Genomic DNA, 14,503 nt, shown 5'->3' on the forward strand with positions numbered 1-14,503 from the left:
GCGCTCTTCGGCTGCCCCAACCCCCGGCAGCTCTCGCAGGTAGGCACTGCCGCTGGGCCCGCCGCCCTTGCCCGCCTGCCCCCGAATACCGGCGCGGTGGCAAGAAAATGCAGCATTTAATATTTTTATGACTAGTTATTGCCGAGGTTATCCATTTAGCATCGCTTGCGATGCAAACGGTGAGTTCCGTTGGGTTTATTTTTATTTCTACAGCCAGTGGGTTATTTTTTTTATTCTGTAATTTTTAAGCTAGGACTGTTTTATAGGTTTTTTATTAGCTTGGGCTTTCTTTGAAGGGCCCAAATTTCCTTTGGGGTTGCCAAAAGCTGCAGCGACTTTACTGAAATGGTGAACATGCACTGCAGTGTTTTATTTGGGATGCTCTGCTTTTTCTCTCTCCAACTATTGAGGCTTGGCAATTTGTCTAGAAGGAGACAAAGATCCTTGGCTTTTTGGTTTCCACGGTATTGCTCCCAGCCCGTATTACATCCGTCACAATGTGAACTGTACTGTATTTTGTTTCATCTGATCGTGTTGGAAATACTGTGAAAAAGGTCATTATAACTCTCAAGACAAAAGGCAGGTTTTTCTTGTGAACACTGCCCTAAATTTCTGGATGTGCGTTAGTATGGTTTCCCAGCACCCAGTGATAAAATTATATTCTGGCGGAAGTCTCTGGAGAAAATCTGGAATTATGGTGGAAAGCATATGTTTTAGTGGAGTCAGCCCGTTTTGGCTTCGAGGGATTTCCTATGTCGAGATTGAAAGGTCTTATTTAAGTGCTGTGAAGTATGTTGTCCTTAAAGAGATGTTGTCTTTGCATGTGTAATGGTATTTTTTTGTTCTGTACGTTTTTGGTGTATCTTATTAAGTTATTTACTTTTTTTCATGACTTGCTGTGCTACACATACGTCTTTGTAGAAAGTACAGAGCTGCCAGTGGCTTTTGGCTTCTTCCCCTGTTTCATAGCAGTGGAGCTCTGTGTGTGTGTGTGAGCATTAGGCACATGTATGTTTGGACAGGAAAAATCAACAAAATACTGCGTTAATGGCCAGGAACTTGCATGCATGTGGAAACAATTATTAGCAAGCAGATGAAGATTAACATATGTTGGCAATGCTTCCTTCCCTGATATAAATGTAATAATTGCCAAAAAACTTTGGTTTTATGGCAAATTAATTTTCCATGGCAAAATTAATTTTTATGGCAAATTTAATTTTATAGCAACCAGGTTAGGATCTTTTCCATTTGTACTGCTTGTTCTGAGCTGTACTTGGTGATGGTGGCTTTTCCATGTGTATAAGTCCTCTTGAAGGTCCAACCTAATATAGCACATTTCGTTCTGTGGAGATAGGAGTTTCCCTTGTTTGAAGCATTCGTGGTTTTCTGAAAAGGAATAGGCGAAATGGTCAAGGTGATACATTGTATTTCTTTCTGTATGGCAGAACAGGTGATGCATGAGGTGTACACAAGCTTACCAAATTACATCTCATATTGACATTTAAATTGCTTTTTCTTTAAAGCTTCTCAATGGATTCCCTATTCTCTGGCTAGTATGCTGCTCATACCTTCAAGAAGAGGTACTTGAATAACCTGTAAAAAGGGAAACTATGTGTGCTTAACCAAGTAGTATTTTGTCTGCATAAACCAGCAAGTAACCAAGTTTATGCATTAATAATAAGGAATTCGGATATGTAAGTGAGGAAGCCTTTGCTGTTATCCGACATCTGATTAGCTTTACCTTTTTTCCTCTTTCCTTGAAGTCTCCTGCAAACAATAGGATGTGAATAGGTCTGCCAGACCTGCAGTTACAGGTTGGTGTAAACGATGGACTAAGAAGCATCACTGTGTAACTTGTGAATGTAGCTTCACCTTACAAGTCTTTTGTAAGACATTCCAGTTTCACTTCTGTCCAAAGAGTGCTGAACCCTTAGCAGTTTGTCATTTTCAGTCTTCTGCTCCAGCTAGCTTTGAGCAATAGGAGTAACACTGGAGATATATACCCAAGGAGCTGGTATGTACAGCCAGCATTTTACAACTAAGAGGCATTTAGCAGATTTTCTTGGAAAATGTAAGGCCTTGAAAATTACATTCCCACTTACAGATTAAAAGTGACTTGACATGATTGAGTCGTAAGATGTTTTAGGCTTATCCTTCCAGCAAGCAGGTATTTTATACAGGAAACATACATGAGATTAATGCACACTACATTAGACATAGCATTTAATTGGACAGTCCTAAGCAGGCAAATATTTATCTCTTAATTTATTAAGTAGAATTTCAGTTTTGTTGAAGTTTCTCTGTATGGATTCAAAATGTTTTCAAAATTCAAAATGTATGTTGCTTCTTTAAAGCTTAAATAAAGTGGTGCTCGAAATGACCTCGAGGATTCTGGTCTGCTCCTCTCAGCCCTAGGAAGGATAAATTGTACTTACAGCATTATTGGCAGATGTTTGTCTAATCTGTTTGCTTAATCTATTTTTTAAGATATAGTCTTATGAGATGCAGTGAGTTGACATAACTCATTGTTGCTGAAGGTTAAAAGCCCTGACATTGGGCACGTGTTATTACTGCTTCCTCTATGCCATCTCTGATGCTTGTCAGGTGTTTGCTCATTCAGTTCACTAAAACAGCACAAAACTAACACAAGCAGGAAACTTGGTAGCTTCCTGCCATCACTTTGAATAAAACAGGCTTATTGAAGTTTTTCAGAATTGATTTAAAGGAAAAGATGGTACCACTAAACTTTTGAAAGTCATAAAAGCTTTAAATAATAGAAATTACTCAATCTCACTAGTTAGCTGTTCTTAATAGTGCTTAACACTTCTTGTCATAAAACAATTCTTTCTTAATACTGGAAGTCTTAGTTGTGGTGATTTGCAACTTTTACTGTATGCAATAAATGCAGAGAAAGGCTTATTCCTTTTTCCTTGTAGTTTTCTTTTATGCATTAATTATTTCCCTGTAGTCTTAATTTTTGTCAATTTCAAAGTCTTTACAATAAAAATAATAAAGGTAACATCTGGAGGTTATTTGTGATATTAAGTCCAGTCAGGTGAAAAGCTGCTGTTGTACGGGTATATACAAATGTTTCCGTTAATAATCATCTTTAAATATGAAATAATTTTAAGTGCTATTGTTAAAAGCTGGTTTTGAGGGCATTTGAATGTGTAAGTGTTGAAATTACCAGGACATTTCACATTGATGAGATTTGAATTTAGGTTCACTGTGAGATCAGGTGGATGTTAACTAGTACCTTGGATCATACATTCAGGGTGTTCATTCCATATATTACAAAATTATGTTTTTCAAATTAAAGCTGAGCTTTCAGAGAACAATTTTTGATTTATTGCCTCATCTAGTTTTTAACTTGGGTTGTTAAATAGAAGTTAAAAAGTTTCTAGAATTGTACTTACTTAGTGTGAAAATTCTTAGTCTGCGTTTTTATGAATAAAGATTTATAATGAAGACCACTTCACAAATGTAGCTCCAAGCTACTTTTAGATTGTCCTGCACTGCACTCCCCCTCACCCCATGTTGAATTGACATAAACATATCATAAATGAGTAAGAAAACTTTGGCCTAACCTGCTATTTTTGGCTAATTTCCATCTCTCTACTTTGTAACTGCTTCTGCAGTCTCTTTAGTTCTTCCAAAAATGGCATCAATGCTATCTAGTAGCAGTGTCTGAATAGAGGTAAAGATCTAGCTTTAGGCTTTCTGTTTTTAAATGATTGAAATTGATTATGACAAAGAAAGATATGTCCTAATGATAAAATTGCATGAAGAGGGAATGGAGCCAACAATAGAAGACTCCATTTGAATCTCAGAAACATAGGCACCCTCTGCACCTGTAGTTCCAAGTGCTACTGTGTACCAGGCAGTACCGTGGCCTGCTACCTGGTATTCAGTAGCCCAATTCACAACCCTTCTTCATTGCATCTCCATTTCATTGCATCATGTGAGCAATGCAGTGTCAGACTTGGTGACTCTCATACCTGAACAACAGATTGTACATCACACATATGGAATTTGACTTAGGGGATGAAGTGGGGGGAAAAGTCACTAAGAGCAACTAGAAATATACTGCATTGGTTGATTCTTCAGTGAAAGGGGTATCCTTCCTCTTTCCCAGCATTAGCAAAGTGCTTAGGCCATCTTTTTCTGTTTATTTTTCTTGTCACTGTCACCTGATGTGATCCAAACGTGTTTCGCTCTGCACGTAGCATGGTAAGTTAAAAGATGCAGTTGAGAGATGTTTTTACATGGTCTGGACATAGACACTGGTCTTTAATCCCATGGTTGCACCTTTTTGCTGAGAGAAGTGTTGGCATGACCTATTTTTCCATTGCAGCTGCTCATTTCTACTCCTGCGTCTTCCTCTTAGTTGTGTCAACTTTTTTTTTTTTATTTTTTCTTCCCCCCTCCTTTTTTTTTAATCAGGTTATTTTTCCAGCCATGGCTGACTCATAGTACAGTTTCATAAATGATTGTGACTGTTAGTAAGGAGGAAGCAGCACACCACAATGCTAGACTAGGAGTAGCGAGCAGTAGAGCAGCAGAAGGAATGCCTTACAATGGCCCTACTACTGAATGTGAAACCTTGCCCTAAGCCCCTTTCTTTTCTCATCCACCATTTTTCATAACTTTTCTTCTATACCTTTCTAATCCTCTTCGTCAGTGCTTCTCAATTGCTGGCTCTTTCATTAGATTTCTGCTGCCATTTCCCGTATCTCTACTGCATGAATAATTAATGAGTTAAAATAATGAAATAATTTTCACATTGTGATTCCTAGCCTCTGGAATTAATTCTGTGTTGCTGCTCTGCTTGCCATTCCCTTCATCTTGTATTTATTGTGTCTGGTTGCTGAGATTGCATCTATTCATATGAGAGGGAGAGACTGACGCTGACTCTTCGTACAGCACAGACAAGTTCTGATTGAGGCTTTCATACACTACAGTAATTTTATGTGGCAGTTCATTTTAAAAATGCCCTGAGTTTTATGACCAATTAACTTTTTCATATGTTGTAGTGTAAAGCAACATTGGTACTTCATTCAGCAAAAGGTCATAGCTTCTTTCATGGCCTGATTGTCTATGTAAGATCTAAACAGAATAATAGTTTAAAGTCCCCATTAATTAGATTGTCTTAAATCACCAGAAGTCAATTCTCCTTTGTCCAGATTGTGTAATAGTATGACTGTGCTTTGTATGAACCTCAATTTTTAGATGCTATCTTTAAAGAGAAATTGATTTGAAAAGAGCGATTATAGCTGGGTGCTTAAGTTGGGAAATACTGAATTTTAACCATAAAACAATTTTACAAGAAGTCAGCATTAGTATATGAATATTCAATATTCTATATGAACTAATGATATAGTAATAGCAGGCAAATACAGGTTGTTGGAATTCGGAGTGTTTTCTGTGGGATGTCTGTTTCAGCAGCTTTCTTGAAAAAATCCCTATTTGCTAGGTGTGTGTTTTTCTGGGTTGCTTGAGAAAAGCAACAGTGTCCAAACTCAGTTAATTCAGAGTCAATAAGATCAGTTTTGAGTTAATAACACATCATAAAATAATGTAATTTTTTGGACAAGCCTGTTCTGCAATTTTGGCGTGTGAAAAACAATGCTGAAGACATCTGCATTGTGAATCTTTATTTCTTTGGTTCTTCGATTTTTGAAAAGCCTACAGTGGAAAAAAAATGCTGGTAATAGAATGGTGATTTGTTAGAACAATTCTCTATCATGTCAATGACCATTGGCTTCTTGTTTTCTTGTTTCCCTCATCACTTAGTATCTGCAACTTTTCATTGGTTTTCTGCTGAAATTGTAGATTTCTACCCTAACTCAGTAATTTTCTTGCATTGAAGATCCCAGATTCATGACTGCACTTCCAAGTCATGCTAGGTTATGGCTCATATGTATGAAACACCTTTTGGATTGGAGTGAACCTGTTGTATTTGCTTTTGTTCACTGCACCTGCATGGGAATAATGAGTAATTTGACAGCTCAAGTTAGTTTGATGGTTTGCCTTTTTTTTTTTTCCTCCCAGAAATGTGGAACCAGAGTAGCTTGGTTGTCCTTTACTGTGTAAATATTTGTTAACACATGTCAGTATTTTCCTCATGTGAGTTTATACGGTTGTGTGTCTAAGACACAAATTCACGTATCTTGTGATTGAAGGAATGTAGTGTGTTCTGTTAGAATGTCTTTGCTTTGTAAATGAAGGCGTGAAGATGGGTAGACTAAAAATTGGAATCTTAATCTCGGTAGCCATATTACATTAAGCATTTAGTGTAAATCATCATTTGTGTGCATTCACAGCTGAATGAAATGTTCAGTTCTGCTTGAAAAAAGTCTTTTATATAAGCAAGCACAAATACATGGTGTGGGCATGCACGTGCATGTAGGGTCTCACAAGAAGCGTGTCTGGGACCAGGAATTGAACACAGACTTCTTAAGTTCTAGTTCAGAGTTATGCACAAAATCCTCACTGGAAACCTTGAAAGAGTTTGAGTTTCATCAGATTTGAATTTTTCTTCAGTTTGTTCTGATTATGTCATTAACAAGTAACTGCAGTGTAAATAACCACCCTGTGTAATCCAACAAGGCAGTCTGCCAAAGAAAAAATGTCTTATTATAAAAATGCAGTTATGGGAAACTAGATTTAGGGGTTAGTTGGAGTGTTGTTTATTTGTATGTTTGCGTCCTGGCTGTATTGTAAGGAATTTGTAGCCAAATATTTTGTTTTCTTTCTAGTTGAAAATAAATTTGTGGCTGTTATCTTGCCTTCCCTGCCCTTCTCCCTTCCATACCCTGAGAATTTTTTACTTCTGTTACAGCAGCCTGACTCCTGTTTTCCTCCCACTTCCCTCCTCTTTGTACACCTTTGATATGGCAATCTGATTTATTATCTTCCTGACCACACTCCCACAATAATTATAATTAGAGATTCCTGGAGTCTGCTTTTTATCACAAGGTAGAGGGTGAATTCTTTTCTCAGCTTGTAGCTGAAGTTGTGAAGGAGCCAAGGTTTGCAGCAGGCCTTCCTTCTCTGCCTGTGTGAGCATCAGAAGGAGTATGCAGCAATGAGAGTAATAAAGAAAGGTCTGTATTAGTAGAATATTTTACTATTTCTTCCTCTCCTATCTGCCAGATGAGATATGTGGAAAGAAAGACACTGTTTCCTTTACCAGTCACAGGGATTTTTTCCTGTTTCTCCCCCCATGACAGACATAGCTGGAGGCTACTCTGACTAATAACACTGGATATTTAATAAATGTGAAATACAGCCTGTTGCCCCCTTAGGGGCAAGGGGTCAGTTCTATCCCACGGGGTAAAGAAAATCAAAGGAAAATATAAGAAACCTATTCCAAGGCTGTGAAGGAAAAAATCACAGTGGGAACTCAGACTTCAGTACGTGGATCAGCCTTGGGACAAAAAGGATTTAGAAACTTTGTGTGAAATTTCTGGCTGATGTGATGGTTCTTAGTTGTCTTAGGAATGGAAGTACTTGCGGCGTTGGGATGATGGCAAGCAAGTAACTTCCCTAGGGACTCAGTTATATCTAGACCAGAAAAGGTTAACACTCTCACAAAAACTACTTTGAATAGAATACTCTGGTAGTGGAGGAACCATAGCTGTCATGGCAGGAATGGCACTGGCCTATGTTGCTTCTTGCTTTGTGTTTGTAGCTAATACACCCCATATATTGATGCTGCAGTTGATCACATGCAGAGGAGGAGGTTTCATGTTTAGTCAGGCATTAACTTGCACTTCTGTTTTCTTAAACTTTCCAGTAAAGTTCATGTGCCACAGTAATCTCTTGAAATGTGTGTGTGTGTGGCAGGGGTGTGTGTCTTATCAGTAGTGCCTTGTCTTCTCTTTTGCAATGGTAAAGTCCTGTAACCAGTTTTCAAAAAGCCTGTAACACTTAAATTTCCTTGATTATTGCCTGTGGAATTCTAGACTTCAGCTGCAATTATTGAGCTTTTCAGGTATTGAGCAAAAAAAAAATCTGTAGTTTTTTATAGCTGCAAACATAGTGTGAAAGTGCTAAATAATAAATGTCTATATATGGATGGTAAAGGTCAGGTTTTTTTGATGGCATTGTTTATTATGAGATTTAGACTGTACATTTGTTATGGAGTTCTGCCACTGTTCTGTTTCTTGTGTTGTGAAGTCTGAGCTACATTTCTCTTAACATGGTGATAATAGGAATTTCTGCACTTTCCACTTAATTTAAACAATATATTTAATAAGCTTGTCCTAACTTGTTTTCATTTGGACAAAATAAGCTGATTATATTTATGTCCAGATAAAACAGTATTTAGCTCACAAATTGGCAGACAAAATGGTAAAGCATTATTGCCTGAATTAAAACCAAAAAGTAATCTTGAGTTTTTAACCTTGAGAAGCTCATAATGTCCCAAATGCTAAAAATTTGTCTCCTCAATATTTTTTCCTTCTCCTTTCAAAAAGGATAATGGTTGTCCTCTGCATCTAGTCCTTCTGCTTATATCTTTGTCACTTCAGATTATTGCAGGAGTTTTGCAACTACCATAAGTGAAGACTAGAACAAACCTAGCAAATTGCAGGTACTAAATTCCTGAAGTTTTTTGTTGGGCTTGTACTTGGTGATCTGTATTGACTTTCAGGTTCTTTTAAGGAGGAGAAAGGCTTCATCTCCATTTTCACTCCAAAGGGTGTTGAATGGTTGAAGCTATGGTTACCTTGTCTTTTTTCTTTTTCTTGCGATATTGTGATGTTATTTTTGCCATGTCCTTCCATCGGAAGTTTAGGCCTGAAGGGATTATTTTGTTTGTTTGTTTTAATTAAATGCCTCTGTTTAAAATTCTTCACCTATCACCTTTTGATACAATAAACTGTAAGTGAAATAATCAGCTGTGCACTACAGGGCTAATCCATTTTCATGAGCTTTTTAGGAAAGATGATTTGAGAGGATTAGACAAGGAGCAATTATTCATGATTGGCTGAATAAATAGAAAAGACAGTTAAGACTAATGAAGTTTAAGACATTTCTCATCATTCTTAATATTGTTGTATTTATATGAGAACATGGGAAAGAAGCTATATGCTGAAAAATGTGATTGTTTTGGAAGCAATTTGTGAGTCAGGAGATCAAATTTTTCTCTTATGCTGAGTGTGGGTGACAAAGGGTCTGGTTAAGGTGGGAGAAGAGAAAGGTCAGTAAGGCTAGAAAATGCATCTTGAGCTCATTTCTCAGTGTAATAATACATGTTACGGAAGGTTTTTGTTTCTGACACTCCTGACATTAAGATTGTAAACGTTAAGTACAGTGATTTTTGTGTTTAATGTGTCATGAGAAAGAGATGGGCAGTTTTTAAAATTCTGCCTTGACATGTAGTAATGTTGTGCTTGGAGAAGCTTTGTGGTTGGTGATTATTGTTGACAGGAGCCATAGTTTTTATTACTAATATTATTTTAAATGGAAATTCTTTTTCAGGTATGAGTTTTATTTAATGTCTGCAGTCATATTTCCAAGGTGCTTTTGGTGTTAAATGTAGAGGCAGTATTGCTTGCACAGTAATTGCTTTTAGCTGCCTATCTTTACTCCTGCTCTAGTGCTGACAGTTGCACTCCTCTGACCCTGTGGAAAGCTGGTTTGCTGAGCTGCAGCAGCAGAAAGCCCTTTAATTTTTGTAGCAGTAATTTTCTGCTCGTTTGTCTCTCCCTGGTTTTCTTGCGGGATTTGAGGAGTGTTGGCGGACGGGAAGGAGCCGGGTTATGCGGGCAGAGGCCACCCAGAGTGTGTGGCAACACTGACTCAAGTTGTTTCCATTGCAGTCGGAGGAATGTCCAGAACAGCTGAACTGTGTGGAATTGTTTCACTTTCTTGGCAAACAAGAGTGGGCTGATTAATCCGTGGTGTTATTCAAATTAAGTAATGCACTGTATTCAGGTATTTAGTATTTCCAAAGATGCATTGTGCACTCTGTGTCTTTTATATATTATTATTCACATGGCTTCAAAATCTGTAATTTTGTCTTTATTAGGTGAGTCCATGGTTCTGTGTGTTTCAGGTATTAGACTTGCCTTGTTTGAACATTTTAAAAGGACTATTGATAACTTTTGAACAAATTGATTGTACTTGATTGAGTACATTAAGTCAAAAGAATCTGTGGGGTTTTTTTACCTGCAAAACATCCAATTTCAAAATTTGGGTTGTTTGACTTCTAATTATGAAAAATTTTGGTTTTCTTGCCTGTATGAGTAGTGATTTAGAAATAATGTATAAATGAAAGGTTGTTTTCCTGTGAAACTGAAAGTGTCTTTCCTCTCTGCACATTTTGAATGAAAAGTGGCTATGGTTGCTAGAAAAGTGGCTATGGTTTATAAATTAAGTGTGTGAGAACATGAGGCTCAATCCTGTCATTTGTCTTTGGAGAATTGTTTAGCATACTTAAAAGGCTTGCTAGTGTATGTGGGAGTGAGTGTGTATATATATATAAATATATACATATGAAAATAAATATACTGATATATATGAAAATGTGGTAACTGAATAAGGATATGGTAGGTGCTGCGTAGATTCAGAAAAGTGTAAAAAACAGTATTCATTGTAGCATTTGCTTCCATGTTGTCCTGTCTCCATCAAGTCACAAGACAAAATTATATCCTCAAGATAATAATTTTGGTAATATTTGTTGCTCTCAGTTGATCTTTTTAAGTAAGAAATTTTACTTACTAGATTGCTAGCCTTTATCAGTTATAGCGAAGTTTTAGAAGCTTTTGGTCAGAATGACACGTTTGTTTTACAGTTGGGAGTGTTTCAGGATGATGTCAGGTAACTGTCAGGATTCTTCTTCTTAGTCCTTTTGGTTTTCCTGGTTCCAGGTTACATGTTGTTAGATATCGCCTTCAAACTTTGTAGAGCTTGCCCTGAAGCATGTCTTAGGCCAAGGACAGTCATACCATAATAGCTGTTCTTTATGTTACTGAGTTGCCAAGTCAAACAAATCTGGATTGACTGTGTACATGTGTGTGCAGTTGTTCAGCCATCCATTTCTGCTGAATTTAGTAGAGATCACAGTATGCTGATTATGTTGATTGGCAGAATTATTTTGAATCGTGCCCTGAAGTGCATTTAGTCCTGTAGAGGTATTTGTGTGTGGGTTCATTAGAGGCCTGTGGGGAACTCAACCCCTGGCCTAGGAGCAGTGCCTTGAGCAAGTTGGGATGGCACATGCCCAGAGTCTGCCCAGAGTAGCACCAGGAGAGCATTCCTGGGAACTGTCAACGTACAGGAGATAAAATAGGCCATACTGCCTGATATGTTTGCTGGATTGTGATAGAGGAGAAGAAGCTGCAGGAGTAAATGTATTGGCTTCTATGTCATGCATGCTGGCATTTGAGAAGAGAATGAATGGATCAGTAGCAGATGATGGCTCTGCAGCTGAAGTAAAACTTGAGGATGGAAAAGGTGATGTGCATGGCTGTCCTCTCTTAGTAACTCTTCATCTTTGCTGTAGAAGATACCTCATGAAGGTTATGCCTGAAGTCTCCTTTGTAGTATTTGTGAGAGCAAAGACTGAGGACTGACAAAAGTCATTATGAGAGATGTGCCACCAGTGCCTTTTGGGGTTTGTTTCTCTCAGGAGAAGGTGAAGATCAGATAATTGTGTGACGTGTGTGATAGCAGAATATTACCCCGGCATGAGATTGTTGTGAAAACAATGTGGTTTTGTTGAATGCACACATTGATCCACATTTATTTCCATTGTATCCTCTTCCTTCTGCTGCCTGCTTTGCACCATTGCTTTCTTTGTGTTCGTACATGGTGGCTTAAGCCCAGATACAGCCTCTCTAAAACCTTCCATGAAAGTTTTAGGTGTCTTTATGAGGCCTGGTGCTTCACTTCACTCTAAAAGTGCCAGTGGAAATATTTGGTAAATAAAGAAGATGGACCTATTGTGAAAGTATAAATTATTTGTTAGAGTAATATGTAAAAAGGTTTTAAGCAGGTTTCTGCTCTTTAGGGCTTCCACTGATCAGTGCTTTGGGAAAGAGAAGGAAGCTCTTGTCAGTAAGAGAAAGCTGTGAGCTTTTAAATCTTCCATGGACGCCTAGGGGGGTGTGTGTGTGTAATAGTGGTGTATGCTTTCATCCCTGCTTCTTGTGACCCGAGATTCTTTGCATGTGGATATGGGCTGTGCTGCTAATTCTCTGCAGGGAATGAGGAAAAAAAAAGATCATATGCAGAGTATGGCAGCGCCTGCACAATAGAGGCCCCCAGTGAGACAGTAGTTGCTGAGTTACAGTTTCCAACATTGAGCTTGCTTCTCAGTTGCTTCTTCAGTGCCTCTGTATTAGTTTTTTCATCTGTGTTGAAACTTTCAGTGCAGTGTGACAGATTTTACTCTTCTGTTCCAGTGGTCTTTTAAGCCTCTCGTGGGTCCTCACAAGGATGTGAACAGCTTCAGATGTGTCTGGTCCATGGTGTTTTCTCATAGGTGCTGTTATTATCTCTGCCTCCAGTTTGGGCCCCCTGTGCTGCTGCCTTGTCTCAAATTCCAGCAGATCCAGGACTGCTGACTGCATGCAGCTGGGATAAAGGGGCCGTACTTGAGGTGTGCCTAGCACATAATTCACCAGCAGCTTCAACAGTCCTGCTTCTGGATAGCAGGGTGACTTTGGGTGGGTGCAGGTGTGAGAACTGTACTCTAACTATGGGGTGACAGGATCTTTCAGAATGTGGCTGTTAAAGTGCTTAGTAATTTGGAAAGAGGGGTAGTTTTTACTTAGGGTTGAAGGGACTTGAAAAAGTAAGGGCACAGGGAAAGAGAGAGAATCCTGGTTTTGGAAGTGGGCCTCATTCTACTGAAAGTTCAGATGGAGACTTTGTTTACAGTTTCTATTTTCTGTATTTTTTTTCTGAAACCATACTATTCCTTTGACTGCTGTCTTAACATCGAAATCAACCAGTAGGGAATACAGGCCTGAAATAGCTTACAAAGAGAGACTGTGGAAATGTGATTTTGTCCTTAGTCCACAGATTAGCAATTGGAAGGGGTTTGGTAAAAGTACCGAGGCAATGATATCCAGAGGAAGCTTCTGGTATGGGTTGACTAGACCCATAACAAACTGAAATAATTCTAAGTCAAGTTTCATCCTTGACCTGACAAAACTTGGTTATGTGCAAAAAGAGAATTAATATCATATCCTGTCATTGCAGTACTTTCTCGATACTTTTTTTTTAATATTCAATCCCAGGCGTCCTGCAGGTTTTCACTGTTTTATGAGTCCATGGTCCTACACTTTCTGTTTCAGGAAAGTGAAACATATTAGTGACAATTCTTTGGTGCATTCAAGACTGTAATGTTCGGGTTAAACAAAGATGGGAGATTTGCAGTTTGCTAGGCAGGTGAAATGGTTGTGTCGTTAACATAGATAATTAGTGAATGGATTATGTTCTTTAATTTTCTAGTATGCAGGTCTAAACCTTATGTATCGAAATTTTTTTTTTCAGTTTGCATTTCTGAACTAGCTAGTTACATTAACTTGGCTAAAATGTGCATGGATTGTCTGCATTTTAAATCTTTCTCAGTACTGTTCTGAAAAATAATGCTGCAGTAAAATTAAGTCAAAGTACTGTTAGACCTCTGCTCTACGGCTGAGAAACAAAGATTGTAACTGAGATAAGGGATGTGGTTTTCTCTGCCCTAAAATCAGTGACCTCTTGTGTCCTGTGTGATCTGGTTGAAAGGCACTGCTGAAGTGTCCGTCTCCTTCAGCATCTCTGTTCCAGCCTCAGCTACACAGACACACAGAAGTGCATCCTTTCACTTAGATGCTTTTGGAATCTCTCCTCTTTCATAAGTTCCCTTTCCTTGTCTTAATGGCTTTCCTATAGGCTGTTTTGTCTACTGTAGAAAATGGGAGTTCTGTTCCTATACTTTTGAGAGGAAGAGGGACTCATGCTTAGGGAAGAAGGGTCTGGTTAGTCTGTCATCCTTCATGCTGCTGTTTGAGATGGAAAAGGGTTGAGCATGAATGCAAATACTCCAGGGTCTGAGCATGTTAATGGGGGCCCCCGAACCAGTAATAGGGGATTACTGGGGCACATACTGCAATAAGCATTAGTGCTGGCCTCTTTAGTGTTACTTTCACTTTTAACTGCAGTGTGTTGCTTTTTCACTGAATGGAATTAATGTGTTTAGGCTTATTTGAGAAAAATTGCTCTGTTAGAGAAGGACATGTCTTTGATGATAGCTTTTTTTATGCTGTACCTCCAAGACTTTCTAAGCCTCCTGCAGCAATCATGGGTTATTCTGATTACTGGGAATGTTTTTTGCTATGGAGAGCAACATGATGTCTTCTTTTTCTGTTTTAGACTAGAAAGAATCTCTGGTTTTAAAATGTTTTCTTAGTAATTCATAGACATTAAAATACTCTTGGCATGATATGCAACTGCATTTATCTTTCATGAATGTTCACCTTCCTGAGTGTACTTCAGGTATTTA

At 38.2% G+C, this 14,503-nt stretch overlaps 1 protein-coding gene across 1 annotated transcript in view; it reads left to right on the top strand.

Annotated features, from left to right (window-relative positions):
• Positions 1-14,503, top strand: part of PDE7A (phosphodiesterase 7A) — a 77,504-nt gene that overhangs the window by 1,111 nt on the left and 61,890 nt on the right. The window contains exon 2 of the mRNA XM_031058627.1: positions 2-39. Coding sequence (XP_030914487.1) covers positions 2-39 — 38 coding nt within the window. The remainder of the gene's footprint in view (position 1; positions 40-14,503) is intronic.

This window comes from Geospiza fortis, unplaced genomic scaffold, assembly GCF_000277835.1.
Source record: "Geospiza fortis unplaced genomic scaffold, GeoFor_1.0 scaffold121, whole genome shotgun sequence".
Taxonomy (NCBI): Eukaryota; Metazoa; Chordata; class Aves; order Passeriformes; family Thraupidae; genus Geospiza; species Geospiza fortis.